Genomic DNA, 27,300 nt, shown 5'->3' with positions numbered 1-27,300 from the left:
ACATTCGCGAGCGGTAATATCGTAAGAGAATCTTTCATGTCACAAACTAAAATAAATTTGAAAATATTATTAGATAATTTTTTCTTTTTTCTTATAATTGGAATGTCATATGTCTCGGCCATATGCTAGTGACAGATTTCTGAAGTCATTTTAAAATGAAAATTCTAATATCAAAAAATATCGAGGCTATAACAATTTTTTAATTATACGGATTTAAATGTTAACGAATCACATCGTATGTTTAGGTATGGCATTTTGATTAGTATGATCGTAATAAATCTGATTTTCATAAATAAAATTGTACAATTTTACAATTAGTTAAAAGTTAAACGTAATATGTGATATATTTCTTGTCATATAGATCAAAAGAAAAAATATTTAATCGCTCAATCTTTTTGTAATGATTCATTAAACAGAGTCGCGGAAATGTTTGCATCTATCACCTGTCACAATTTCCCCCAAACTGGGTTAGGCAATGTGCATACTAAGTCAAGAAACTGCTCTGATCGAAATCGCATTGCTGCAGTATCTCGTCTTGGAGATTGAAGGGAAGAGAGATATTTTCACTGCGGACTCAGACGTTTAAGAACACATCCTTGGCCAAGGAATTCGTGAATACAAAATAGGGAAGCGCACTGACGACTGAATATTCTCAAGCACAGGATAGTAGAATGGAAGAGGGTTTTGAGGATGTTGTCTGCAGCAGTGCATTACTTCCGGTAGATGCACATTTATTGTTGATGATACATTGGTCCACCGGTCAATAATACAATTTAAACTTTGTATAATTGATAATCCAGATTTCAAGATAATTTTTAAATGTTCGATTGAATTATTCCTTTACCCCTTTAACTCTTTGCATGCCATTGGTACAATAATAGCATAACACATAAGGTAATCGTTAACATTACGTAAGAGTAGTAAGATTATATTATTATTATTATTATTATTAAATATTGTTTATCAAACATCTTTAAATATACCTATTTTTTAATATAAATTTAAATATAACCAAAAAAGTACTAAATAAAAAATATATTACGTTTTACAATAAGAATGAAAATTAATAGTAGAATTTCAAGCGATATGAGTATCAACAACAAATATGATAATTATAAATTGAAGATATAAGTAATGTTAATCATACGATGAGACTTATCCTCAAAAAATATTATAAAATTACTGATTGAGAGCTTATTTCTGATCAGCTTGTGTTATCAATTGTAAAATTAGATTTTAATGATTCCCGACACAAGAGTTCTTTCCATTGAGCACAATGGATATTACAACGTTATCCAGTACTCGGCTAGTTTCAGGTGAACTGGGCTGAGCTTGAGCTGGCGGAATGGTTTATCGATTCCAACCCTTGTCCTCTTTATCCTTTATTTTCTTTATCTTCGTCATGCACACACGCAGTGCGCTGCCCGAAGTCACAGTCGGTTTACGTTCGAATTAACAATCCGTATTTTATCATCTTCGCTCTTAAATCTTTTCTATTGTACGATAGATTGCGTCACAGTTCGCATAACTGTGAAAAATTATCGTTTTCTTTCAAAAGATTGATCAGTTTTATATACGATTCCAATTTCATTTCAGATAATTTTTTTATGTATAAATAACTGCGTCGAAATATTTTCAATTTGTGTATCAATATAAAATTCATACCTTTACTCGGAATTCTCCAAAAACGACTGGATTTTTATTTATTCGCATAAGTTTACGCTCTATATTGAATACCGTCATTGACTCGGTTCTCGTAGCAAGCTCGTTTGATTTATGATTTCGTATTTTAGAATATCGTTACATTTCGACTTGGCCGAGGCGGACGTTACGTTAAAGGTGTCGCGCGTTTCGCTCGAGCGAAGCTTGCTTTGGCAGGGTAGTTTATTGATTCTGTCCCTTTTCCTCTTTACTCCCTGCCCTTTACCCGTTTTGCACGCGCTTTGCACATAACCCAGAGTTACGAGATCGCTACGTACTCGTTACCGAATTTTCGTGCATCGACCCTGACTATTCGATGTTTCCAACAGAACAATCGTCGGAATTCCAATAATTCTTTCGAAAATGCGTATTGCTAGTTGCGTAACAAATTGCAAATCTTTATAAATCTTTTCGAATCAATAAATCTATTCTGTTCAGCTGAATTTTCTATTATATATTCGTTCTGTTTTCATCTTTCTAAAACCCGAGTCTGCTTTATTTCAATCTTAGAGACTTTGTAAAAATATATATTTCTATATATTTCGTTACATTTACCATTTTTTATTTGCTATTAAAATTTTATTTCTAACATGCTGATACTGCAGTATTATTGCAACTTTTAACAGAAGGTCAAATTGTGAACATTGCGCGAAGTAATCTTCGTAAGAATAATAGAATAATACGACACGAGAATGTTCTGCATTTCTGAATAAGTCACAATTAACGGGGAGAATAATTTGTGATGAATAATTCTTTGTTCCTGATGGCTCTCGATTCCCTAGTGGCGATAATCTCTGCAGCATGGCATCCAGCTAATTGGAATGGTCTTTCAAGCGCGATTAGTACTTTAAATGTGACAATTTATTTTAATATACTATGACAAAAAATACAGCAAATAAAACATTGAATCTATTAAATAAAGTTTAAAATTATTTTTGTTTAAATCTGTAATGGTCTTTTTACGTTATTTTTTATAACTCTTATTGTATAAACATAAAACTAATCAATCCAAAATATCTATAAATAGTAAAAAATATCTGTGAATGGAAGATTATATCATTTTAACACTATATAAAATACAGATTCTCAAGAGCTTAAAATAAACTTGCGTATTGTTGATATCGTATAATTTGTTTATAAAAAGAAAATCTAATAAAATTATTTAAATTTTTTTTGGAGATATTCACGAATCTTTAGAACTTTCACAATCTTATTTTCACGGAACAAAGAAATCAAACAAATTTACCGATTTGATCCTTGATTCTTCATATTTTTCTTTTTCAGTTTTAATATTCAAATATTTCAAATGGTCCCGCATACATCGTTAGTCGCCGAGCGATTCTAGCAAAGATCATAATCCGTGAGGCAATACCGAAACGATCAGGCATTCAACAGGCCTCGAACCAGTGACCCAAATCCATGGCACTTAGAGACGTACGTTTTTCTAGAATCGGATTATCGACTATGTTCCGCCAATATTCATGTAATTTTTTCGCTCATTTTTTAAATATATTTTTGCTATACAAAAGATATCACACATACTTGTATACTGACAGAATCTCGAATAAGATAGACGCAGTTCGATATACAATATATATATTAATATCGGCATTCAAATGTTTCCAAAGCGATAAGATAAAATATATGAAATTATACAGATAATATAACAATATAATATTAAGTCATTAATTACCGAATTGATCGAACAGAATTATAGCTGCTATAAGATATTATACAGATAATGTATCATATAATAATAAACTTTGCACAGTTATAAAATGTTCTATTATACTTAGAATACCATACATGTATCATAATGTAGACTATAATCTTATCGGTTTTAATCATACACAGAAGATTATACAATTAAAGATTTAAAATTTTTGATTTAAATAATTTTCAATAAATCTCGCAGTGAAAAAGTTCACTTTCGAGATACGGATTACGGTAAGCTATGTTACTATACGTATTAAAGTTAAAATGCGAGATTAGTAATGAATTTGCACAATATAAACATATAAAACATAATATATTTAAAATATAACATAAAAATATGATATACTATTCAAAATAAATTCTGAATTATAATGCGTAATGGAATCCCCCATTTTTCACATATCTCATCTTTACGTTTAACAAACAAAGCTTCTTTTAGTACTTATAAAATATAATTCACATTTTTATTGTATATAGAATTATTTAAAAGAGAGATTTAAAAGATATATTATTTTTTTTATAACACGAAAAAGTATTCTTAAAGTATAAAGACTTTTACTTATAAATTTTATATTGTCTAAAGTCTAGAAGCATCGCGAACGAAAGCCGCACACGCCGTGACTGTGAAATCGCTGAAACGAAGTTAACCCAAATCCATACATATCGTAACGGTGTTTTCGAGGAATCGAATTATCGGACGACCCATTTTCGCCCACTGTCGCGCCACTCCTTTTTGACCGTTTGCCGACGTGGAAATGATAACACGTGCCTGCCGGGCATCAAAGAGGAAAAATGGTGTTTGCCGAATGTCGATAAGACTCGTCCTTTTCGTTTTATGAACTGAACGGGAAAACATCGTCGTCCCGATGTTCTACGTCGTAGTATTTACGCGTTGGCGTAGCGCGAGCTTCTGCGAATATTTAAAAAGTTATCTGTTCACCCCCCGTAACTTTCTCACCTGGACCGAGTTTTCGGACGTCGATACACCTTGGAGGTCGTGAGCGCCCGCGCATTCCCGTAAAAGTTAGACGCGGTGCAAATTTGCGTTTCACAAAGTTTCGTTCACACCACACAAGTCTCGTAGCGATCTCTTGGCACGCAGCTGCCTAAAGTTCCATCTTTCGAACAAAATTTTATTCAACGAACTAAAGAAAAATTCACACGAGCAATATAATCTAATTTTATAGATGAATATCTAAGTGATTAAAATAATATACTTTTTGGAGAATATTGCTTTTAAGACTAAATTGTAAAACTATTCACAACATTAAAAAATTTACACATACATATAAATCATTGCCCAGAGAGGAGAGAACTCTTTAATCTTTCTTTGAAACAAAAATCCTCAGGGAAGCTGCTTTTATTTTCATCATTTAACTAATTTCTCATAACATTCAATTCTCAATACAATTAAACGACAGATACGTATAAAATTCTGTAGATATATCTCTACTTCACTAAACTGATAATTACGTTGAATTACGACTAAAAGAAAACAAAATGATCCTCGATTGTTTATAGGCTGATTCACTTCAGCTGCCGTTAACATAAAAAGACGACGAGAGGCACAGATCACTCAACTTCCTTTGAGCAAACCTTGTCAAAGAACGAAGACCGATCTGTATGTTTGACTTCACCGCAGACATAGCCGTTTGTGTGTGTGATTATACTACGCCCGTCTAATATTATATCTTCTCTATTCTGGCAGACTCTCAGGCTCTGCATTGTACGCGAATTTAATGCCGCGTAATAGCACATGCGCGCAGCAGAATCTACTTCGCTAATCCCCTTCAAAATTTCATCGCTGGTGTTATATGTAAGCCGCATGGTACGATCGTTAGAACGCATAACGGGTAACGCGTGTAAGTCGGATTCGGATATGCTCAATCGCTCGTTATGCGCGAGCTGCCGATACAGTTGGACTGAAGATGTGATGTAATGCCGATTCTCGCGTTCTTATATGTATACGCCATAGTAAAACGAGAGTTACTCGAAAAGTAGCTCTACTTACTGAATTAAAAATTTAAATGCGTGAATTATGAAAAGATTACACTACGCGAATCTACGGCATGTAAATTGCATGAATATTCTTTCAAAAGTTTTAGAAATTAATTATAAAATGATAAAAAATACATAGACTCTTCAAAAGATGAATCTACAAGGAAGTGCTACTTCATTTTCATCTTATTCTTTGTATTATGGATGATTTAACAAGTGTTCTTTCATCAGATTCCAATTTCATATCAATTTTTCTCGGTAATAAAAAATATTAAAGAAGATTATTCATCAAGTGTTTAAATTTTAATATCATATACTTTTTCAAGTAGTTCTCGAATTAAAATATATTTAGTGAGGAATAGATAAAATATGGATATTTTAAGAATGAGTTACCAAAATATCTATAATAAAAAAGATTGAAAATTAATATTAACCATATGATCTTCCTCGACATTTTCTCATAGAAATTTCACATGTTATATTGTATTTTAAAGATTCAGAAAGTGACTTGTTGAAAAATTTTCATTCAAACATCAAGTAACAACCGATAGAAAGACTGAAAGAAAATATATGCTAATTCTAGAAAATTTTAATAATAATATCTTTATGATAATTTCGTGTTGTTACGTAAGACTTTTCTCTTCTATTGTCCTATACGCTAAACAGTAAATGGCTCTCGTTACGTGGTGAGAATTCTGTAGGTGGAAACTCTCTGGGGGATTTACCGCGCCGTTAATTTTACGGGGGTACTGGTGAGAGCGCACATGGAACAATCTTCTCTCGAACGTGGTGCATCCACAGGTTGTCGTCTGACCTAATCTGACCTAACCCAAGTGATTAAGGACGTCGAATCAATGAAGAGAAGGAAATTTCAAGGCCGATATATCTTTTATCAAATCGTTATCCTTTTATTAAATTATTTGCTTTCTGAACGAAGAAGTTTGTTTAAATTCCGTCGAAGCAAAATACTCAGCGAAATGTAAAAACCTATATATTTCGCCCAGTGATCTCAAATATTGAATTCAGCAAATAAATAGAACATTTTTCGGTCATCGGACAGATTGTCAGTTCAATACTGTCGTATAGGTTTGAAACGTATCAACGAAATAAGTTTCTCACAAAACTGGAATGTCCTCTAATAATTTATATAATATCAGTTTTTTAAGTATAAAAAAAAATTTGTAATGTATTACAGGTAATTCATAAATTCTATCAATATTCATATAAAAATGTGAGGGAACAAATAGTTTTATGAGATAATTATGTTGCAGAACTGACCAATATCTAATTCATGCGCAGTTCTATTCGTATCGCTGATATTTTCTGAACACAGGCAGTGATATTAGAGACTGACATTTAAAAAATTCATTTATTTTGTATTTATTTATTCTATGCTATGTACACAGATGTCGATCACTATTTACTTTCTTAAAATATTAAAATTATTCGACTTACGTTAAATTTTTTATCCCTTTTTTAATTAGAATCTCATTTTGCTCGTCTATGACTCAACGATCATAAAAATTGAAAGTATGATAATTACAGTAAAGAGTTTTGTCAATTGTAAAAATTGCTGTCTAGCTCTCTCAACAATAATATACTAACGTCTCAATAATAGCAGAATCAATTATATTTCAAAGATAATAGTTTTTTTTTCATTTTTTTTTTCTTTTCGTTTTGGCAAAACGTCCAGCTTTCGATCCTCGTAATCCAAGGCCCTGAAAGGCTTAACAGCAAAACGAATAATAATATTCCAGAGGAAATTTTGGTCTTGATAGATTGGTGTTGTATACTTCGTCGTTCTAACCATTGGAGAGGTAGGCTCGCAAAGGTGGAATCAATACGTGAACCTACAACCATCTCTACTTACACAATGCTAGCCGACCGAGCCCGAGAGCAATGTGTATACATATATATATCTCGTATCTCTTATTTTCTCCGTCGCGATACTGTTGCTCAATGATTGTGGTCCTATCCTTGTGTGTGTTCCTCTTTAAATCCCTTTTTTCTCCCTTTCCACTACTATTAAATCCTCCGCATGTGTCCCCACTCTTACTTGTGTCGATTTTCTTTACCCAGTATTTTTTCTTACTTTCATGATAATGCAAAATCCTGCCGGATGAATGCCAGCTCCTCTTTTGACGGCGCGCCTTCATTCTGTTCCAGGAAATTCAGCGCCGTCACTCCATTTTCGAGCCCAGTCAGCACACGTTGGCCGACACAGTTCGGTAAACAAATGCTCTCGATTTATAGCTTATGCACTTTCCTCTCCCTGAAATACTTACAAGTAGTTTAGCTCCTTCAAATGTGATTGTTGTTCTTCCTTACCATTTTGTTCTTTTTTATTATAGAAACTGTCACCACACACTACAGATTTATATTTACAATTGAATCGATATAAAATTAAGTTAAATTAATAAACAAATATCTTTTGTCTCTAATATCTTACTTTTGGTAGCAAACGCGTTACAACCCATTTTACAGAAAGCCTCTTACCAGTTTCAAGGCTTATTAAATTTATCTTTTTGACAATGTTTGCAAATAATTTATAGACATCTCGCATTCAACTCAAATACAATTTGCAGAATATCAACATTCAGCTCAAATCCGCAAACCTATATATTTCTCTTTCTCTTTTTTTGTGCGTATGTAACGATAGCGAATTTATTTGATTTGTAGGAATGGGGAGTGTCGGCAGCAATGTGACAGGGACGACGACGACAGATCCAACGACGTTCCTGCCAGACGCAACTCCGACACTAAGCGAACGTGAACAAGTCAAAATCGAATTTTACAAAACGTACGATGTCATGACGGGGGTACGGATCGCCGCGACCCTTGGTGGCTTTTTCAGCTTAATGGTGTTGCTGGTAGTTTACAAGAGCAGGTAATTTTAAGGATGTTTAAGCCGGTATTTGCGTCGCCATTGAAATACAATTAAAATATGATTAATATATTTATCAGATGCAAAGCGAGTAAACAACTGGAAGATCCAACTTTGACTGCGGCAGCAGCCGCGGCGGTCGCGGAAGCTGAAGCTGAGGAACGCGCCCTCGCCGCTGCTCTCGAAGCGATCGCTAGGTTACCACCTAGACTGGGTCGTGGTCCGAGAAGATCATTATGCGTCGAGGTATAATATAACAGCTTAAGTACTTATACCAAAATAATAATTATAATAACAAGAGTATACACATATCTTTAAAATTAAATACATTCTGCCAAAAGTGGAATGTATCATTAGAATAGAGTTAAAATATTAACAAAATAAATATTCTACTTTCTTTGAAAAATTAAATGGTGCATTTGAAATTTACGTTTCTTCTTTAATCTCTAAAATTACAAAGTACGATATCGATAGGTATTCATTACTGAATTATATAACAACTTTTATTTAAGAGCAAATGTATTTTGTAACTAAAAAAATCGTCGAGAAGATTTATGTATTAAAACATCACTGTTGATTGAATCGTGCAGTTTTCAAATAGTAAAGTTTTACACTTTTTCGATAGAACATAAAAATTTTTGGACTGATGCCATGCCATTTCAGAAAGTGCTCTCTATAGTTCGCAGAGTGGCGTTCAGAGAGTGTGCTCTTTAGTTCACAGAGTGACTTTTAATTTGTAATTTGTCCGTTCGCCAAGCACTTGTAATTGATCGAAATATTTACGTCAGATGGATCAGTCTCATTCACCCGTGGTCGCACCTCGCTTCGCCTCAGTCGGTGGATACGACTCCCTGCTGGCACCGCCAATCAGGCAACCGAGGTTGGCTCCCCCGGTCGATCACAGAAGATGTAGCTCGGTCACCTGTAGCAGCACTGGAAGCAGTTATCTGGAACGAAGGGGTTCAGCCATGGTAATGCCGTGCCTTCCACCTCCTACATCCTACCCGCGTCACGCCGCCTACGATGAGCCATGGGATTTATATTACCCTATCGATATCCAGGTATACTTAATATTTGCAATCTTATATCTTTCAAAACGCGATTTCTTCTTAATTCTTTCCAACAGTCAATGTTGAAATAAACCTTTTCTCTATTTTTATTTAGAGAATCTTTATTTTATAATATATTTTAAATAAGATTGTCAAAAAATTTTAGACAATAATACGATTATTTATATATCTGTGTCATTATAATTTTACTATAACACAAACTTTACTGTTTCATCCTAAAATATAATTTGTATAGGTATATCTCAGCTGCTATACAAATAATAAATAAAAATGAGTTGAATCACTTGTTCATTTATTGAAAATCTTTATAATATAATCAGGTCATACAGCCAACTCCGGATTTATCGCCATGCGGAAGCGAAGTCGGTCTTTATAACGATGCAGTCGGCAATCTTATGGCAGCGTCGTCGGGCAAAAGAGCACCGTTGGCATCGATGGGTAGCGTGGATCCCCCCGATCCAGATACCAAGTCGCTCGGTTCCGATTCCGTCTTCCTGAAGAACGAGGACGAGGAACAGTGCGTCGACACTGAGGACGAGGTCTCGGGTTTTTCTACGGACTCGGATGCGCCTGGGCCAAGTTGTCGGCGGTTCCTACGGGTGCCTTCTAGGAAAAAACGGATCCCCGAGAAATGGGACGGATGCGCGGGCTGCGTGCCCAGGCGACGGGCTGGTAGTAAGCTCTGCCAAGAATGTTTAACCATCAGTGCCGCCGTCGAAACCTCCAGGTAAATTCCTATTACGAGTTCTCAAGTGAAAAAAAGTATTGCTTTCACAACGAGAGGCTTTAGCTGCCAGTTTAAAGCAAAAATATTATTTTTTTTTTATTATCATAACTAATAATATAATAATAAATACGTATAATATTAATACTCAAGGAAATATAAAATATTTCAATCTACTTGAAATTTTTTTAACGATACTATTGGATAGAATAAAATGACTATAATAAAAATATTATTTTTTCCAAAAAGCTTGATTATTATATTACATTTGTATCTACTCCTCTCTTTTTTCTATATTATATGTATTAAAAAATAATCGTCTTCTTTTTTCTTCTTTAATTAATAAACTTTTGATAATAGGTCGCAACCAGCCTCAACGACAACCAGTAGCAGTCAGAGTAGCGTGGGATCTCCACCGTGTTCACCGCCGATCGAACTGAGGCACAGACCACCACCAACGCCATTACCATCAATCCCGCCAATATGGTCCCAAGAAACGCTCTTTTAGGATACATCTTTTGTAGTGAGCATATGTCCTTCGATTTGGTTTTTATCGAGATACAAAACTAAATCCAGAATGTCGATATCTGAGGAAATCATTTGCTCAAAAGTTGAACATTATCTGACCTCTAATCATCTTGTACTTTTAGAAAATAATCTCTTTCTTTCTTGGATCTTGTCGCCATTAAAATATAATTTACATGCATGGATTTGAAGATTCAATTGTCATATTGATCAGTAAATTTAACTATAATTCACGAATACAACAATTGTCATACGGAACTGTTATAAAACTGTTTTTAAAAAAATCTAAATTTTGATGTAAGGAAATTAATTAAAAGAAAAACAAAATGAAATCATATTGGATACCATAATCTTTATAAATGGCAAGAATGAAGAAAATTGCTATATAAGTCAACCGAAGGGGAAAGGACGAGAAAAGAACGTAAAAGAGAAACGAAGAAGAAGAAGTACGATGGAAAGCATTTTTCGAACGTGCGAGGAATTATCGGAGATTTTCGATATTACGACGGTGACTTCTCCGGAACCAGTGCAAACCCATTTTAAGGTGGTCTAAATCGAAGGCATTTTACGTAGACTTTATGGTACACTCCACAGCAAGCACAAAACCCAGGTTGAAATTACTCGTCTGTTTAAAAGGACGACACGCGAGGCGAAACCGACGTGGCGACTTACAATTAGTCTAACTATATCTGAGATTTCTCATCGACCGATATATTTCAGTCATCTGCCTACCCCATTATACTTGAGAATAAGTTGGCGAACAATGCATATGAGCGCGGTCGGATTTATCTGAAAGTTCACCTAACTGTACTGTGAATATACCCACCAGCATCCCGACGCAACAGAGAAAATGCGCGCAATTTATCTGGCATCGTAAGCCGTGCTCCACAATCTCTTATGTATAAGTCGAAGAAGATTGGGCGACTTCATTATTTTCCGTCACTCAGCCGTATTCTCTTCATAATATACAAGCATCCTCTGTAATACGACCAGGCGCACATCGAACCGTGATTCATATTTAACAACGAAAGCAAAGCAAATGCACTTCCTCGCTTAAGACATTCGTGGCGTCCTAATTGGCATTCGTGATATGCCGCTCGAGATCTCGCGATCTTGAGCAGCCAAACTTGGGATAAAAGGACGCATGCAATGGTGATCTAATATCGCACAAAGAATTATCCAAGAAACGAGCGGAGAAACTCGTTTCAATCGATCAGGGTGAACCGCGCAACTCAGGAGACTGTCGAAGGAAGGCCGATCGACAATGTCACGGAGGAAATAGGGAATTATTTTTATATACAAGCGCGACGATAATCAAGTTCGTTGAACAGATGCTTCTCGTGAAAACAATAATACGCTCGCAATACTCGATTGTATGACGTCAGTGTAACATGTGATTTTCAGCGAGACGAGCGGATGGAAGAATGAAATAGAAAGAAAGAGAAAGAGAGAGAGAGAGAGAGAGAGAGAGAGAGAGAGAGAGAGAGAGAGAGAGAAATCTGAGTGAAAGAGAGAGAGACGAGGGAAATAGTACTTTTGTTCGGATAATCGTCGAACCGGTTTTTCTGTCACGATTTTTCCATCAGGACCGATTCGCCGTCGATCTGACATTTTCCCTAACGCGAGGAAACAAAACGTATTTCTATTTGTATAATCTTGTAAGCTCTGTAAAGTTTTGGGTGTACGTGTACGTGTCTATAACCCTCTTGTGCGTGCGATAGATAATTACCGTGCTCGATGGAGGGGAGCCGGAAAACAGAACGATTGCCGTAAACGATCTCAGCGAACCAAAAGTTGCCCAAGTTTTCTGATTGCTATATTTTTTGCGAGATGATCTATTTTATCGGTCTTTTCGGCAAAGTTGTTTGATAAATTTGTATCCAGATTGGAATATCAATCGATCGGATATTCCATGAAAACAAAATCCCTATAATCAGGCCTGTATCTGATTTAAAGAAAAAGTAAAATACTTGAAAGAAATATATAAGAGCAAGATTAAGTAAAATTGTTTCAATTCTATTTCCGTTTCCGTTAATTCAGTGATATTAGCTGACGAGAATCTCGCTGGGTGTAGAAAGTCGAATGTATTAAAATATTAGAGCGCGTCGGTGTAAAGAACAAAACGATGTATAATAAAAAAGATGTATAATAGACGAGATTATTTATCGTTGATAAGAGCAACTTGTGTCTATTTTCGATAAAAGGTAAAACGTAGTTCAACCAGACGAGCCATATAATGCCTCTATCTACGTCTACATCTGGAGACTTTTCCACGGAGGCTAACATCACTGCCGGTCAGCCCCTCCAGGCACACGATGATAAACGAATAAAAAACAGAAAATACAGTAAAACACATTTACATAAAAGAAAAGTGAACGCACGAGGACTACCTACCGTTATTCTAGCCAAGAATTTGTATAGTAGACAAATAAGAGACGAGCCGAGAAATTATTATATCGGGAATAAAAAAAAAAGAGAAAAAGAGAAGAAATATAATGTAATAGGCCACGCACGCAGTGCTGCGACCGTTACTTTTAGATAAGTGTACATACACGTTGCGTTACACATTACGTTACGTTGAGGCGTATACGACAGCGACTCGCCCTCGCCGATCGACAATGAACGGAGAGAAGGCGAGACTCTGACGCGTCGTCTACGTGAAGATATGAGACTTTATATTACGTTGGCTGCGTTCCAAACTTCGCCCCGGAGAGGTACGAATTTAACAAGCCGCAAAACAAGACACGAAATACGGAGAGAATGTATATACCTATAGTCGGATGACTATATGAAACTACGGATCCATGTAATTCCCTCTAGTAATTTATATGCGGCTATCCGTTATACTCTCGGCCATTAGGCAAAAAAAAAAAAACGTCAACTTTTGCGGACCTAAGAGATTACAAGAAAGTTTCTTCTGGAGGGGTAAAAAGGGAAAGAGAGAGAGATAGCGAGAGATGTCCAAACTTCAAGGAACACACGTAAAAGTTTCGTGATAAATAAGGGGAAGTCCCTAATTGGATATCGTATGCCTTATTGAATTATTGTTATATATATGTATAAAAACCGATATTTCGCTTGAGAATTATGATAACGTTGTGAGAAAGTAGTTGTCACAAGAGGCGAAGTTCTAGAACGCGGCTGTAGGAGAATAAAACAGAATTATTACTATCGCGCGAGGTGCGTTTTGCTATACGTCAACGCGCGCTGATGAATTTGTTCCATTCCTTCCTTTGAGACACGTTCCCATCATTTTTCTTTTTAACACAATTAAATCTTATGTTAAAAACAGATATAGAGAAAGAAATCTATTTAAAATTCTTTCGTAAGTCCCCCGCGTGTATACACGCATTAGTATGAAGAACTATGCATTACGTATATTTCTGTTGTAACTGTCAACCCGAAGATAATTCCCGCGCGATATCGCATAAATGAGGAATTACATTTCTCATTAACATTTTTCAGATTAGCGGAATAATTCGTAAAATTCTCAGCGGCGTATGGCGTGCAGCATGTCGCCCCATAGTCGCGTAAGACAAAAGGAGCTTGAAAACTCGCGAGTGCTGCCGAATTGCCAAATGTAACAATCAAACAGTGTCTAGTTGAAATCTAAAATTCAGAAAAAGCCGAGGATAACTTATGCGGAGATACATACAATATACGCGCGAATGGATGCATGAGTGCGCGATTGTATGTGCGTGTGCGTGTGCCAAGTAGTTTAGCACAATTTTAGGCGGGCGGAACGTATATACATACACATATATATATATATATATATATATATAAATAGAGTGAGTGTGAGAGTTTTTAGAGACTGTACAAGAACGAGTTCGTGTCGATTGATTTTAGCATCTAACGTTCGTACAATCACGTGAACCTTTTCTCGGTGCCTTTCTGCTGCACTTCTTCCATCATCGTTTAGAAAAATATACACTTTCTCACTATCCCCATCAATCATTTTCCTCTCTATCTCTCTTCCCTTATACTGACTCCTTGTTAGGAGTGTTTCCGCGCGACGCCGCCGCCGCAAAGAACTTGAATATATTAAAATGAAATCTGCAGATTTTCTTGTTTTAAATTTTCTTTTTTCAATTCTTTGATCTCTAGCCAAAGTCAAGTATTAAAAATAATTTTAATTAAAGAATATTTAGAAATCAAAGAAAAATAATGCCAAAAAAACATATTATTGTACAAATAGTATAAATGTTTATTGATTTTAAAAAAGTTGTATTTATAATTACAATGGAAATTATCTCGGTTATTACCTCGATTAAACTCGTTCGAAAGATTATTTTAATTAATAGATTTAAAAATATTCATTATAACATATTTATGCAAATATTATGTCGTAAAATTTTTGTAATATTTAAATTCTAATAACTTAAGTTATTTGCTTAAAGAGTTTGAAGACCGGGACATAGACTTTTACGCATAATACATAAAACATAAGAAAATCAAGCGATCAAAATGTGTTTTTTTATAGAAAGAAAAGAAAATGAAAGATTTTGATTGGTTTATTATCTTATGCATTGTGCGTTATACTCTGTACTCTCTTGCTCTCTTAAAAAAAATTTAATAATAAATCTAAAATGAATGAAAGAAGACTCTATTAATCACATAGTATCGCAAAAATTAGAAGAAACTACTTATAATCAATTTTTGTAAATAGTTACATCGTACCAATTGTTTTAATTAAAAAATTGTGCTTTATTTAAAAATAATATTTTATACTACTATTAGATATTTTCCAAAGTTAGGAAAAAACAAAAAGAACGCAGTGGAGCGGCCGCACGGAATCTCTCTTATATTAACGATCATAGACCTTCGTACTTTTATAATTTTTCTACTCTTTAACATTAGATACTTTTAAGAATAAGAAACTGTTACTAGAACTCGCGCCTATAGACTCACTGCGCATATATTGATAAAGATTATGCAACTTCTCTTGGCTTGAATTATTCATTTTAAATATTACATTTTTTCCGTTATATTAATTTCTTAAAAACGTTCATTATTAATAATCTAACAAATAGAAACATTTCTTAAAAATATTAGAAATGCTGTTTATTTTAAATTTTAAATGATATTATAAATCTCATCGTATGTAATATCGATCAACAATTATTTCTCTTCATTATTGTACAATCATCTTTTTTTCTTGCTTTTTATATTACATCCACAAATTATATTTATTATGTCAAAGTAAATACCAAAGTAAAGTTCACATATAAGTTGGCAGTTTTTTAATTTAATATTTGTTCTTTCTATTAAATGTATATATATATTCTCATAATCATCTGCTTAATAAGCTTAATGAATATTGAACTAATGTCAATTTTACCTTTATCGACATTTTACCTTTAGAAATTTATAAAAAATATTTCGGTTAATTCTTCTGTCCCTTCCAAGTAATAGGAATGTAAAAATATTCAATATTTCTTACATTTCTAGTATATATCCTATGGTTTTTTATTGTAATATGTACGACTGATATAATTCCCGATATATACAGGGTGAATCATTACGTAGATATACACAAATAAGGTTATTACAATACAGATTTCTTAAAACAAAACAATTTTATCTTAATCCAAAGCATTTAGATTAAGGAAGTAATTAATATGAGTAAATTTATTTATAAATGAATCATCCTGTATATAAATACAGATAATATAAATTGAAGCTTTAACAATTTTTTCAGCTTCTATGTAAAAGATACTGTGTCTCTCCTCTATTATTATATTCTACTATATCTATTTTCTATATAAATTTAACAATTTGTTCTACTTTTATATGCTGTAGTTTTATTCAAATGGTTATGTTTAAATTTAATTAGATACGTGTTTGCAATATTAACAATTTCCATTGTCACAAAACCTATATCTCAAATTTTTCATTCTACTTCTTACTTCTAGAAAAATGTTATTTATAGCTATACAAAGAAATTTTTACATCTTTACGATTCGTATCTGATTATGTTTGGACGCTCACTTTTACCATGATATCTCTAAAAAAAGGTGTACAAATTGGGTCGCATGTTTGTTACGCTAGTAAGTTCATTAAAAATTTAATATTATAATATAATGCGCGTATTACATCTACATTACTATATATTTAAATATATTATACTCTATATATTTAAATATATTTAAATAATAAAAAAGTAATCCCTCTTTTTATTTCGAATAACAGAATGCGTTATAATATTGTGTTATGGAATGTATATATCTACAAGAAAAAGAACACAAACGTCTATTATATTTTTTCTTAAGTTAAATATAAAATTTCTGTCATTAAATAAACTTGATAAAAAATACTAATGTAATTGTATATATCGGAATATTACATTAAATGTATATAAAAAATTTTAATGCATTTACTAAATAGATCTAAGAAAATCAAATTTAAAGAAAAAGAGAATATGTCGTGTGTTACATTTATTGTTTCTGAGTGCCATTAGTTTTACGATTGATTAGCGGAATACAAACGTGCGACTTGATGTACATCATTACTCGAAGCAAAATTTCAGTTACTATGATTAATTTAGAGCTCAAAAAAGATCCCTCAAAAGTTACAATTCTGAAATTTGGTGATGTGAGAGTGCGTGCGAACGTATAGGCTATATTGATGAGAGAATGCGCGTATTATATATATATAAACAGACGCCCATTAATTGCGTTAGAATGAAGAAACAAAAAACTGACGACTCGATAATTAGCTCGCAATAAACTAAACGCAGGCGCAATTGTTAAGTGTTCCGTTTTGTAAATAGCTCCACGTATCGTGTTAATTGCGAGAACGAGACTTGGACTTGATGAGACAATGCAAGACAAATGATAACAAAAATTAACGTACAGCAAGAACGGCCTCAAAAACGGTATAAATATTCTGTCGACCGACACAATGGGATGGTGGTGAATCCAATGATGCGGTTCAGCACCGAGTGACGAATTCGGAAACAAACGTAAACGCTGATATACTTTTCGGTCGCAATCTTATTGATACGTTTTTCGATTAATTTATAATTTTCAAAAATACATGCATAAGAATATTCATTATATAATGAACGTCAAGATCTCATACAGCATTTATTTTTGCTACACAAAATTAAATTAAAAAGCATTTAAAATAAAAAGAATAGATAAAAAAAAGTAACGCTTGTTATATTTTAAAAAAACAACAAATGATATTAAAATACGATATTAAGCATCTAATTGCCGTAATTTTAATATATTTTCAGTTTTGATTTAAATTATTCAATTTATTTCTTAATAAGCATCAATGTTTTATTTAGAATTACGATGTAGATAAATTTCTTGCGAAACAATTTTCTTACTTTTTATTTCTGACTTGATGGACAATAATTTGACTGATTTACCATATTATTTCGGTTTAATGTTACAATTTATATTAATGTATGTATTATATTAATGAGATTGAAAAGGACTTATGTAAAAGTCGAAACGTTTCTCTTTTTTAAAATTTATGGAATAATTTGATATATATTGTCATCTTTTATATTGTTGCTTGTTTTTAATACCGTATTTTAATATCATCATTTGTTATTTTTTTAAAAAGAATAGATTTAAATAAGAAGCATAAACACACATATATATAAACTTGGAAATTATTTTTTAATTTTATGGTTTAAATTAATTTTTGTTTTAAAAAATTTTTTAAATAATATGTATAAAGTGTAGATTACACTAATTAGAAATAAAAAATTACATATGTTATAAAATTTAATTCTTCTATGTCACGCACTTTGATATTAAAAATATTATATCCAATTAAATGTAAACGTGTAATTATATGTATAATATTTTATTTACATATACGTATAACGATTTTAATTATGCAGGGCCTATTTTCATAAGAGAATTTAAACGTATCATCTAATATACTTATGTGTCCTAATAAATATATAATGGTAAAATCAAAGAAACAAATAAAAAACGTTCAAAAGTTAAAAATGTAACTCTTTCACTTTCATCTGAAGATATTTAATAATTATTATTTTAATAAGATACACACAATTGTAATTTGTAATATAGATACAAAATATATTTTATCAAAAAGTATTTTTAAAGACGTGATAGAATATCAATGGAAAAGTGACAGAGTTAACTAAGAGAAGAACAAATAAATTTAATACAAATAAACGGCGCTGCTATGTATATATGTAGCACAATTAACACGTAATTAACTGCCATAATGATAATTTATAAGACAAAATATTTTTTATTACCAAATGTCTTATTTATTAATTTAACAGCTATATATGAGAACAATATATGAGAAGCGTCAATAAAACTTACAAATAAAACTAGAAATTGGAGTAATATGATTAATGTAAAATCAACCAATATATATATCAAAATAACTTTTTGAAATATTTAAGTCAAAAAACATTTTTATTTTAATTTCTCTTGATATTGTGATACTTAGCTGTGCTAAGCATCTCCTTCGTGTACATTTGTATAAAACTAATTAGAAGCAATATGTGTGTGGAAGAACAATGTATTGTTAGCAAATAAACTTTGATTTTTTTACTGTTTGCGACTATTAACGTCACTCGAATAAGCCAAATACAAAAGAACAAATAAGGAAACGACCGAGTCAACATAATGACATAAATTTATAGTCAACAATCAACGTATGAGCCCCGTTCTGTCGGTCGCTGGAACGAAATCCACCGAACGTTCTGTTCGACGTCGATAACTCTTTTTTTTTACTCAAGATCGATCGAAAATACGACTGACTGCCGATCAGCGCTGTGCGCGTATGATCGATTGATCGATATCGAATGAAGCGTTTATCAGGCAACATAATACAATAAGTTATTCAAAATGTTAACCGAAATGTTAAAAGAAAAAAATAACAAACAACAGAAGCGGTGGAAACAGTGACACACACGCTTACACAGATACACGTGGTTATCCCACACAAGTATACAATTATACATACATACACATACACGTACAAGATGTTAATAAATTGGAATAAATGTTACGACTGTATTTCAAAATTTTTACTTTCTCTTTAACAACATCCTATCGTGTAAAGCTGCGATAAAATATAAATTTTCATTAAGTTTTTATTAGCGTCCTAATACTATTATAGATAATGAATATTTTACAGCTTTTATTTATTATTGTTTGTGTAATTATTATTTATAAAAATTTTACGATAAACAATATTTTATATTTAATTATTTATTTGAATAAATATAAGAGAATATCCATATGTACGTATACATTTGTTTACACAATTTTTATTTGGTTTTTATTTTTATCATGATTATTTTAAAACATTTATATAATTTTCAAGACAAATTAATTATATATCATATTATATAATTTAATACGATATCAAATAAGAGACTTACATGTTGTAAACAGCTTTGATATCAAACTGATAAATAAGCTTGTTTTACTTCAATAATAGCAAATGCACTAGATATGTTTTTAAAGTAATGTTGCTAGCAGTGTCGCATCTTAACAAAAAATAATCGTCAATTAGACATAGTTGCCTCGCCATCAATTTGATGAGTCATTTCTTATTAGAGCCTGATATTTCAGTGAATTCAGTACTGTATACAATATATGCATTAAAGGTTCTAAACACTAGATTTAATAAGATTTAAAGGTGAGTAAGATTAAATTTAGTTACACAACTTTTTTATAAGTAAAAGTAAAATTATATAAAAAAGATTTATAAACTATTAAAATGCAACTAAAACTTCCATAATTTATAATATATTTCAATAATTTTTAAATAATACTTTAAAGCGAATAAACACAAAGTATCTATAGTGTACAGGCCTGATAGAGCGTGACGAATCGGCCCCTCCAGTGGACATTTCCCCTTCCAACTTCAATAATAAGAATATATATCTATTTTTTCTTATACTTTTTTACTATATATAACGCGAGCCACGCTCTGCCAGATTCAATTTACAGTAATTTTTAAAGATCTTTGCACTTTAATATAACTTTACTTATTCGTTCTTAATGCGTTTGCCATAAAGTGTTATCACATTTATCACTGCAGATTACGTAACAAATCACTCGAGATATAATATCCACAACAGCAGTTCTTAGTAAAAAAGTAAGAAAAATTGTTACCTCCCACAATAAAGATGATCATAGACTATACAAAATTCTTCTCTAAAGTCACTAATAGACGAAGAATAAATTTAATTAGAGAATTAAGTAAGTATAGTTATTACTACTCATTATTACACTCATTATTACACTCATTTTCATTTGTTACATACTTCTTTATTCAAAATTTATGAGTCAATTCTAACCAAACTCGTAAAGCTCGTAACTTGTCCTTGTAAGATTTGTAAGAACTTAAGACTGGAATTGTAATTTTACGCGTATCGTAAAGTATACGATCGTTCCTAAATACTTACAATTTCTCGTAAATCTTACAGCTAGCAAGAAGTTGTCTATAAAAACTTTACGTAAATTTAAGTTATAAGCATTACAGTTTGTGATTTTAAGATTTAACGATACGTTTGTTTAGAATTGACTCATAGTAGTGTTGCTTTCCATTTACACACAAGTGAAACTGAGTCTGAAGTGAGCTGAGTATGAAATACTCAGACTGATGACGTCACTACTTGCTTATTTTGATAAAATTAACAAATAACAACACAGGTTTATAACCTTACTTTTAAAGTGAGTCTACGAGACTCAATAAAGCACGCACGATCTCGAGCTTGTGCAGATTATATAGGTTAAAAACTCAGTTGAATCTCACTTCTCAGAATGCAAAAGGAACGCGCATTCAACTGAGTAATGACGTCACAAGTGAGAATTATTTGAGAATTGGAGTAAATGGAAAGCAACTATTCTCTCAAGCAAATATATAAAAATATTCTTATATTGTATAAATTTATTTTTAAGTTCCGAATGTGGATGAAACAGCTAAAAATCAAAGATAAAATAAGAGTTTTTTTGTTTAATAATGACCTTTTTCGAGAGTTTAAAAATCGAAATAATCTCTCATTAACTTATTCGATTTTAAGTTAAATCATGAGACATATGGAAAACTGTTTCAAAAATTTCAAGTATATCTACTCTTATTTTATAGAGTTACATATTTAAATTTTTCGAAAATATACACATATTATAATAAATATATTCTTCATTATTATATCTGCAAATTTGGAAATATTTAACAAAGATATTCAAACCAATAAGTACATATGCGACATTTATAATGTAAAATCAGTAAAATTATGAGAAAATATGTACATTATTTGTCATTATTCTATTTATTTTTTGTTCTATTAATTGTTCTATTTATTTTTTCAAACTTTAAATTAGCCGGTCTCTACCTAACAAAACCAAACTGTATAACTCTGGCTGCCGGTATGCCAAATGCCACTACATATCCCATCAATAATATTTCCATGGCATATAAATATGATATCTCAGTAAAACTAAACGAACATGAAATGGCTGCAGTTTTAGAATATGGATCTTCGCAAGGGTAAGTAATATTAATAGATAAATATATAGATATATATACATATATATAAAAACTTCGTATTTTTTTTTTCAGTTACATAAAAGATAAATTTTTATTAAATATTAAAAACAAAAAATTTATTTTAAATAATTTTAGTCAATTCTAAGCTAATTTTATTTTTATCCAACTTTATTTTTTATTTTATATACATATAACGTTGCATACATAATATACAGTATATAATGTTATATTATTTATATTAATTATATATAATATTAATTATATAGATATAATATTTATTTTATATACAATGATTTTTCATGTTTTTGTAAAATAGTTATAAAATTTTATATTATTTGTTAATAAAAATTAAGCATTTTTTAATCATTTATTTAATAAAAATATAGAAATTTTCTTGTATTAATTAATCTATATTTTAATATATCTGAATTAAATGCTTATCATTTTTCTTGTCAAAGTTACGCACCATTATTAGAAAAATGGAAGGAGTTTCAAAAGACATGGCATTCACCAAAACGAAATGATTGGGATGTTGCGTTTACATGCGGTTCTATGGACGCTTGCGAAAAAATATTTCTAATGCTGATTGATGAGAATGATCCAGTTATGCTTCAAACTCCAACATATACAGGTGTTATCGGAGCGGTATGTTGTTTTAAAATATAATATTATAAATTGATAAAGTAATAAATAATAAAACATATATAAGCAAAAACATACAAGTAAAAAACGCAAAAAATTTTATTTATATGTAACTTTAAAATTAATATCTCTTATTACGTTTAAATTAATTAAAGTTAATACGTATATCTTGTATAAAGTATCTTGGAATTAAATATTTCGTAAAGTATTTAATTTCCACGATCTTATTTTTATATATCAAACAATAAAATAAATTAATTGATATAAAAAATATACAGATCTATTTAAAATAATAGTGTAATTTCAGATTGCATATGATAAATTTAATGCATTTAATAGATACAAAAAATGTATTTATTTTATTCTATGATATTATTAGGAATATAAATAAGTTTCCGCCGTTTTTTATCAAAAATTTGGCATTTATTATGAAAGAACGGTATCTATATAATGTTTTTATTCGAAGTATTGTCCATCGCTAGCCACTACTTTTTCTCATCTTTCTAATAATTGGTGGATTCCACGTCGAAAAAACACGTTCGGCCTTCCGCTACGTTCTTTGTCTTCGATGTCAAATTCACCGTTCTTAAACTTATGAAATCACTCACGGCAACTTCTCTCATTGCTTCTACAAGCAATCAATGCGCCTCAGTTGCAGATTTCTCCAAATTAAAGAAGCTCCTGCAAATGACGCTTATTCGGCTCAAAAAACTCGACATTTTCACACGGAAAAAGATATATGATACTGATACAAAATCGCTAATATTTCAAGGTTATGTTGTTGCCAGATGTCCAACCTTACGTCCCTTACGATATGACGTTTTACAGCAGACAATTTTAACCATAACATATTGGTGGCGCCATCTTTTGTCAAACGGCGGAAACTTATTTATTCCTAATATTTTCTAACATTTAAAAAATATTTAAAATTTTTACACATTTTTTATATATGTACATACATATAATAAATTATTTTTAAAGAATAATTTTCCAAAGATTTTCTCTTTTTTACTTATAGATAGCACCTCTGTTACCAGATGTTATAGAAATTAATCAAGATGGTGATGGTCTAATTCCTGAGCAAATTTCCAAAGAATGTGAACAAAGACTTAAAGACGGTAGAACAATGCCAAAAGTGAGTCACTAAAATATTGTGTCAAATCTTTTTTCAAACTATGTAAAAAATAATAAGAAAGCAATTATTTATTTTCGGTTTTTTATCTTTATTCGTGAAAAATATTTTCTATTTTACTTTTATAATTTAATATATATATAACTATACAAATTAAAAAATCAATAATTTATAATTACTTTATCTCTATTTTAAATAGAGCTAGTACCTGCATCTATGCATTTAATCACTTATTTTATATTATAAATTTACTCATATAAATTACATTTTTATTTTACATTTATTTTTAATTTAATAATATTTATGTTATTTATTTATTCTATGTAACGACTATCATATTGCTTTAAATTGTTTTTTCATTAAAATAATATTACATATACAGACTTGATTTTGTTATAGTTACTTTACGTCAATCCGACAGGAGCAAATCCTACAGGGGCAGTCATGTCAGAGATTCGACGAAAAAAAGTGTACGAATTGGCGCAGAAATACAATTTTCTAATTATCGAAGATGATCCTTACTGCTTTATTCATTATCTGGATAAACAGCCCATGTCGTTTTTCTCTCTCGATACCGATGGTCGCGTGATTAGAATAGATTCGTTTAGTAAGGTGATAAGCGCTGGATTTCGCATCGGTGTTACTACAGCGCACAAAGATATCATAAATAAGTTGATTGTTCACATTACATCTTCTACTCTTCACGCATCAGCTTTATCTCAGGTAAAGTTCATTTTTTTTCTTTTGATATTTACGTATTTTAACTTGAATTATTGCTTTATCGTGATTAATACTATTATAATAATTTCTTTTACATATCACGCGTGTACGCGTGAGTGTATATACAGATAAAATACACAGATTGTAAATGTAAATGTGATTATATAAATATTTTATTTATCAGGCTTTTATGTTTTACGGAATTTTTTTAAATCACGACTATGTTCTATTATCAACAATTTCATTTTTTAATGAATTCTTGACGATAATAATAATTAAATGCCTACATATTATAACAATATTAATTTGTGTAATATACATTAAAATTTATTTTCAATAATTTCTCTTACAGATGTTTCTTTATAAACTCTTTGAGAATTGGGGACCGCAAGAATTTGAGCAACATTTTAAAGAAATTCAAAAATTCTACCAAAAGCGACGTGATGGGATGCTGACTATGATAGAGAAACATTTAAATGGTATGTTAATATTAATTTAAAAAAATTTTATGTTGAAGATTTCTGAAAACAATAAAATAACAGTGAAAAATTAGAAGATTTTTCCATCGGAAAAAATTACTTCTTCAACCTTATATAATATCATTTAATCTTTACCATTTTGCAATTATTACAAATATAATGTTTTCTTCTTAAATTATTATTACTCATTACAAGTTTTCAAATAAATGTTTTAATAACTACTCTATAATCTAAAATTTTATGAAAACAAGAAAAAACTAAGAGAGTCTTGAAACTAAAAAAACTATAATTATATGTATAATACCGATGAGAATGTACCGTAACGGTCCAATAAAATTTGATATTATAATTATATATATATAATTTGATATTATATTATTTTTAAATATTATTTTTAAACTTCCAAGAGTAACAACTAAAATTTGGCTCTCATCGCATTGTCTAACAATGGACCATTTTATAAATTGTACTTTGATACAATATCATATTATAAGAAGCTAATTAGACATATAACTAGACGATTCACAAAGGTTTATGGACTCTAGCTATTGTATCGAAATTAATATAATGTCAATATCATGCGAGTGACAGTATACACTTATTATTTTATATATAATTTTTATATTTTTAATTCTATAATTCCATGCATTATTGTTTTGTTTTAACAATTTGCGATTATTTTTTTAAAACTATGTATAATAATTTTAACCAAATGACCATTTTTATTTACTAACAATTGTATATTTTAACGAATTTTTGGCTCGTAGCCCTTTTCCTTTTTCATTATTTTTAAATTTATTGAGCCTTATCACCAACATATTATAATTATATATTTTTTTTCTAACGCTTGATTAAATAAAAACATTTTTATTTATTCAAAGAGTCCTGATTTTTCTGTAAAAAAAAACTAGTTTTTTAAATTGATCAAGAAAGCATAATAAAAAGTTTTTAAAATCTATGGCCCGTATTCAGAACGCGCTTACAACGCAATGTTAGCGCGCTAACATGCTATTTTACGTTATGCATATTATAGAATTTCAGAAATAAAAGCGCGCTTTCATTGATAAAAGCGCGTTCTAAATATGGGCTTATGTATAATAAACAATGCACTTTATATTTTAATATGTAAATTTCGAAAATAGCTTTAAAGTTTTCACATAAAATTGTTATCTGTTAGGTCTAGCAGAATGGCACATACCGCAAGGTGGAATGTTTTTTTGGATTAAAGTAACAGTTGTGGATGATACAATGGATTTAGTGATGAATAAATGCATACCGCAAGGCGTTTTCGTTCTTCCTGGCAATGCCTTCAGCTATGATCCTTTAAAACACGATTGTCATTTGAGACTTAGCTACAGCTATTGTTCACTGGAAGAAATGGATAAAGTATATATAACTTTGAATATTATTAATTTTTTAATTAATAATCTCTGCCAAATACAAATATAACAAATTCATAAATTTATGTATTATTATAAAGAATGCCGTACAAATTTATTAATTTTTTCACAATTAGAAAATCCACATAAAACATATATATCTTTATATACTTCTTATAAATTGCAAAAAAAAAAATATCATGCGTAAAAGTAGAAACATACATAAATATTTTTACGCTTTCTATATTTTTACTCTCTTATTTTTTAGTTAATAGTGTAAACAAATATCAGTTATATAAGTTTCAAATTTAAAATATTGATGTTTTTTTTTATTTTTTTCAGGGATTATCTATAATAGCCAAAATAATACACGAAGAAGCAGCAAAGAAAAGCAATATTCAAATACATACATAAAAATTTATATTATAATATTATGAGTATATGTATTAGACGTTTGAATTAATTCTCGCTGTTTTTTTTACTAAAAACAAACTCTAAAAAAAAACTCATGTTTATTTTATCAAAAAAGTACCTGATATTTTATTCACAATATTGTCCATCGAACGCTATAAAAAGCCTTTTTCCAGAGTTGTGCGTGTTACCTCAAAAAAATAACTCGTTACCGTTACTTGTTATCAATTTCAAAAAGTAATGCGTTACCGTTACCGTTACTTAAAATGTAACGATTCGTTACATTTCATTCGTTACTTTTTCATTACTTTTTTTTATAATGCCAAAAATTATTAAATTTTAAAATTACATTAACTGATATTAAATATGAAATAAATATTTAAACTTGAAACTCTACTAAAAATTTACAGTATA

At 30.7% G+C, this 27,300-nt stretch overlaps 2 protein-coding genes across 4 annotated transcripts in view; both read left to right on the top strand.

Moving 5' to 3' along the window:
• LOC108773950 (uncharacterized) overlaps window positions 1–10,766 on the top strand; it is a 74,969-nt gene extending 64,203 nt beyond the window's left edge. Inside the window, exons 3-8 of one of the 3 annotated variants that reach the window (XM_018539940.1) lie at window positions 7,582–7,643; window positions 8,095–8,302; window positions 8,380–8,545; window positions 9,088–9,360; window positions 9,690–10,096; window positions 10,454–10,766. In XM_018539940.1, coding sequence (XP_018395442.1) covers window positions 8,097–8,302; window positions 8,380–8,545; window positions 9,088–9,360; window positions 9,690–10,096; window positions 10,454–10,601 — 1,200 coding nt within the window. In that variant the 5' untranslated portion in view covers window positions 7,582–7,643; window positions 8,095–8,096 and the 3' untranslated portion in view covers window positions 10,602–10,766. Of the gene's footprint in view, window positions 1–7,525; window positions 7,644–8,094; window positions 8,303–8,379; window positions 8,546–9,087; window positions 9,361–9,689; window positions 10,097–10,453 lie in introns of those variants that run through there. The other 2 variants (XM_018539938.1, XM_018539939.1) reach the window with 2 other exon arrangements.
• A 9,902-nt stretch (window positions 10,767–20,668) lies between these two features.
• Window positions 20,669–26,889, top strand: LOC108773933 (kynurenine/alpha-aminoadipate aminotransferase, mitochondrial). Its single transcript, XM_018539913.1, has 8 exons — window positions 20,669–20,832; window positions 21,958–22,123; window positions 22,582–22,768; window positions 23,784–23,900; window positions 24,297–24,620; window positions 24,970–25,096; window positions 26,274–26,482; window positions 26,818–26,889. Exons 1-8 carry the CDS (start codon window positions 20,760–20,762, stop codon window positions 26,887–26,889), a joined length of 1,275 nt encoding a protein of 424 aa, XP_018395415.1. The 5' UTR covers window positions 20,669–20,759.
• The last annotated feature ends 411 nt before the right edge of the window (window positions 26,890–27,300 follow it).

This window comes from Cyphomyrmex costatus, unplaced genomic scaffold (assembly GCF_001594065.2).
Source record: "Cyphomyrmex costatus isolate MS0001 unplaced genomic scaffold, Ccosl1.0 scaffold229, whole genome shotgun sequence".
NCBI classification, from domain to species: Eukaryota; Metazoa; Arthropoda; class Insecta; order Hymenoptera; family Formicidae; genus Cyphomyrmex; species Cyphomyrmex costatus.
Note: the sequence above shows the minus strand (reverse complement) of the source record. Positions and strands in the feature narration are given on the sequence as shown.

Coding starts and splice junctions, on each gene's coding strand:
- LOC108773933 (XM_018539913.1), top strand. CDS start 20,760: ATGATCATAGACTATACAAAATTCTTCTCTAAAGTCACTAATAGACGA. Junction 20,833..21,957: donor AAATTTAATTAGAGAATTAA/GTAAGTATAGTT, acceptor ACTTTAAATTAG/CCGGTCTCTACCTAACAAAA. Junction 26,483..26,817: donor CACTGGAAGAAATGGATAAA/GTATATATAACT, acceptor TATTTTTTTCAG/GGATTATCTATAATAGCCAA.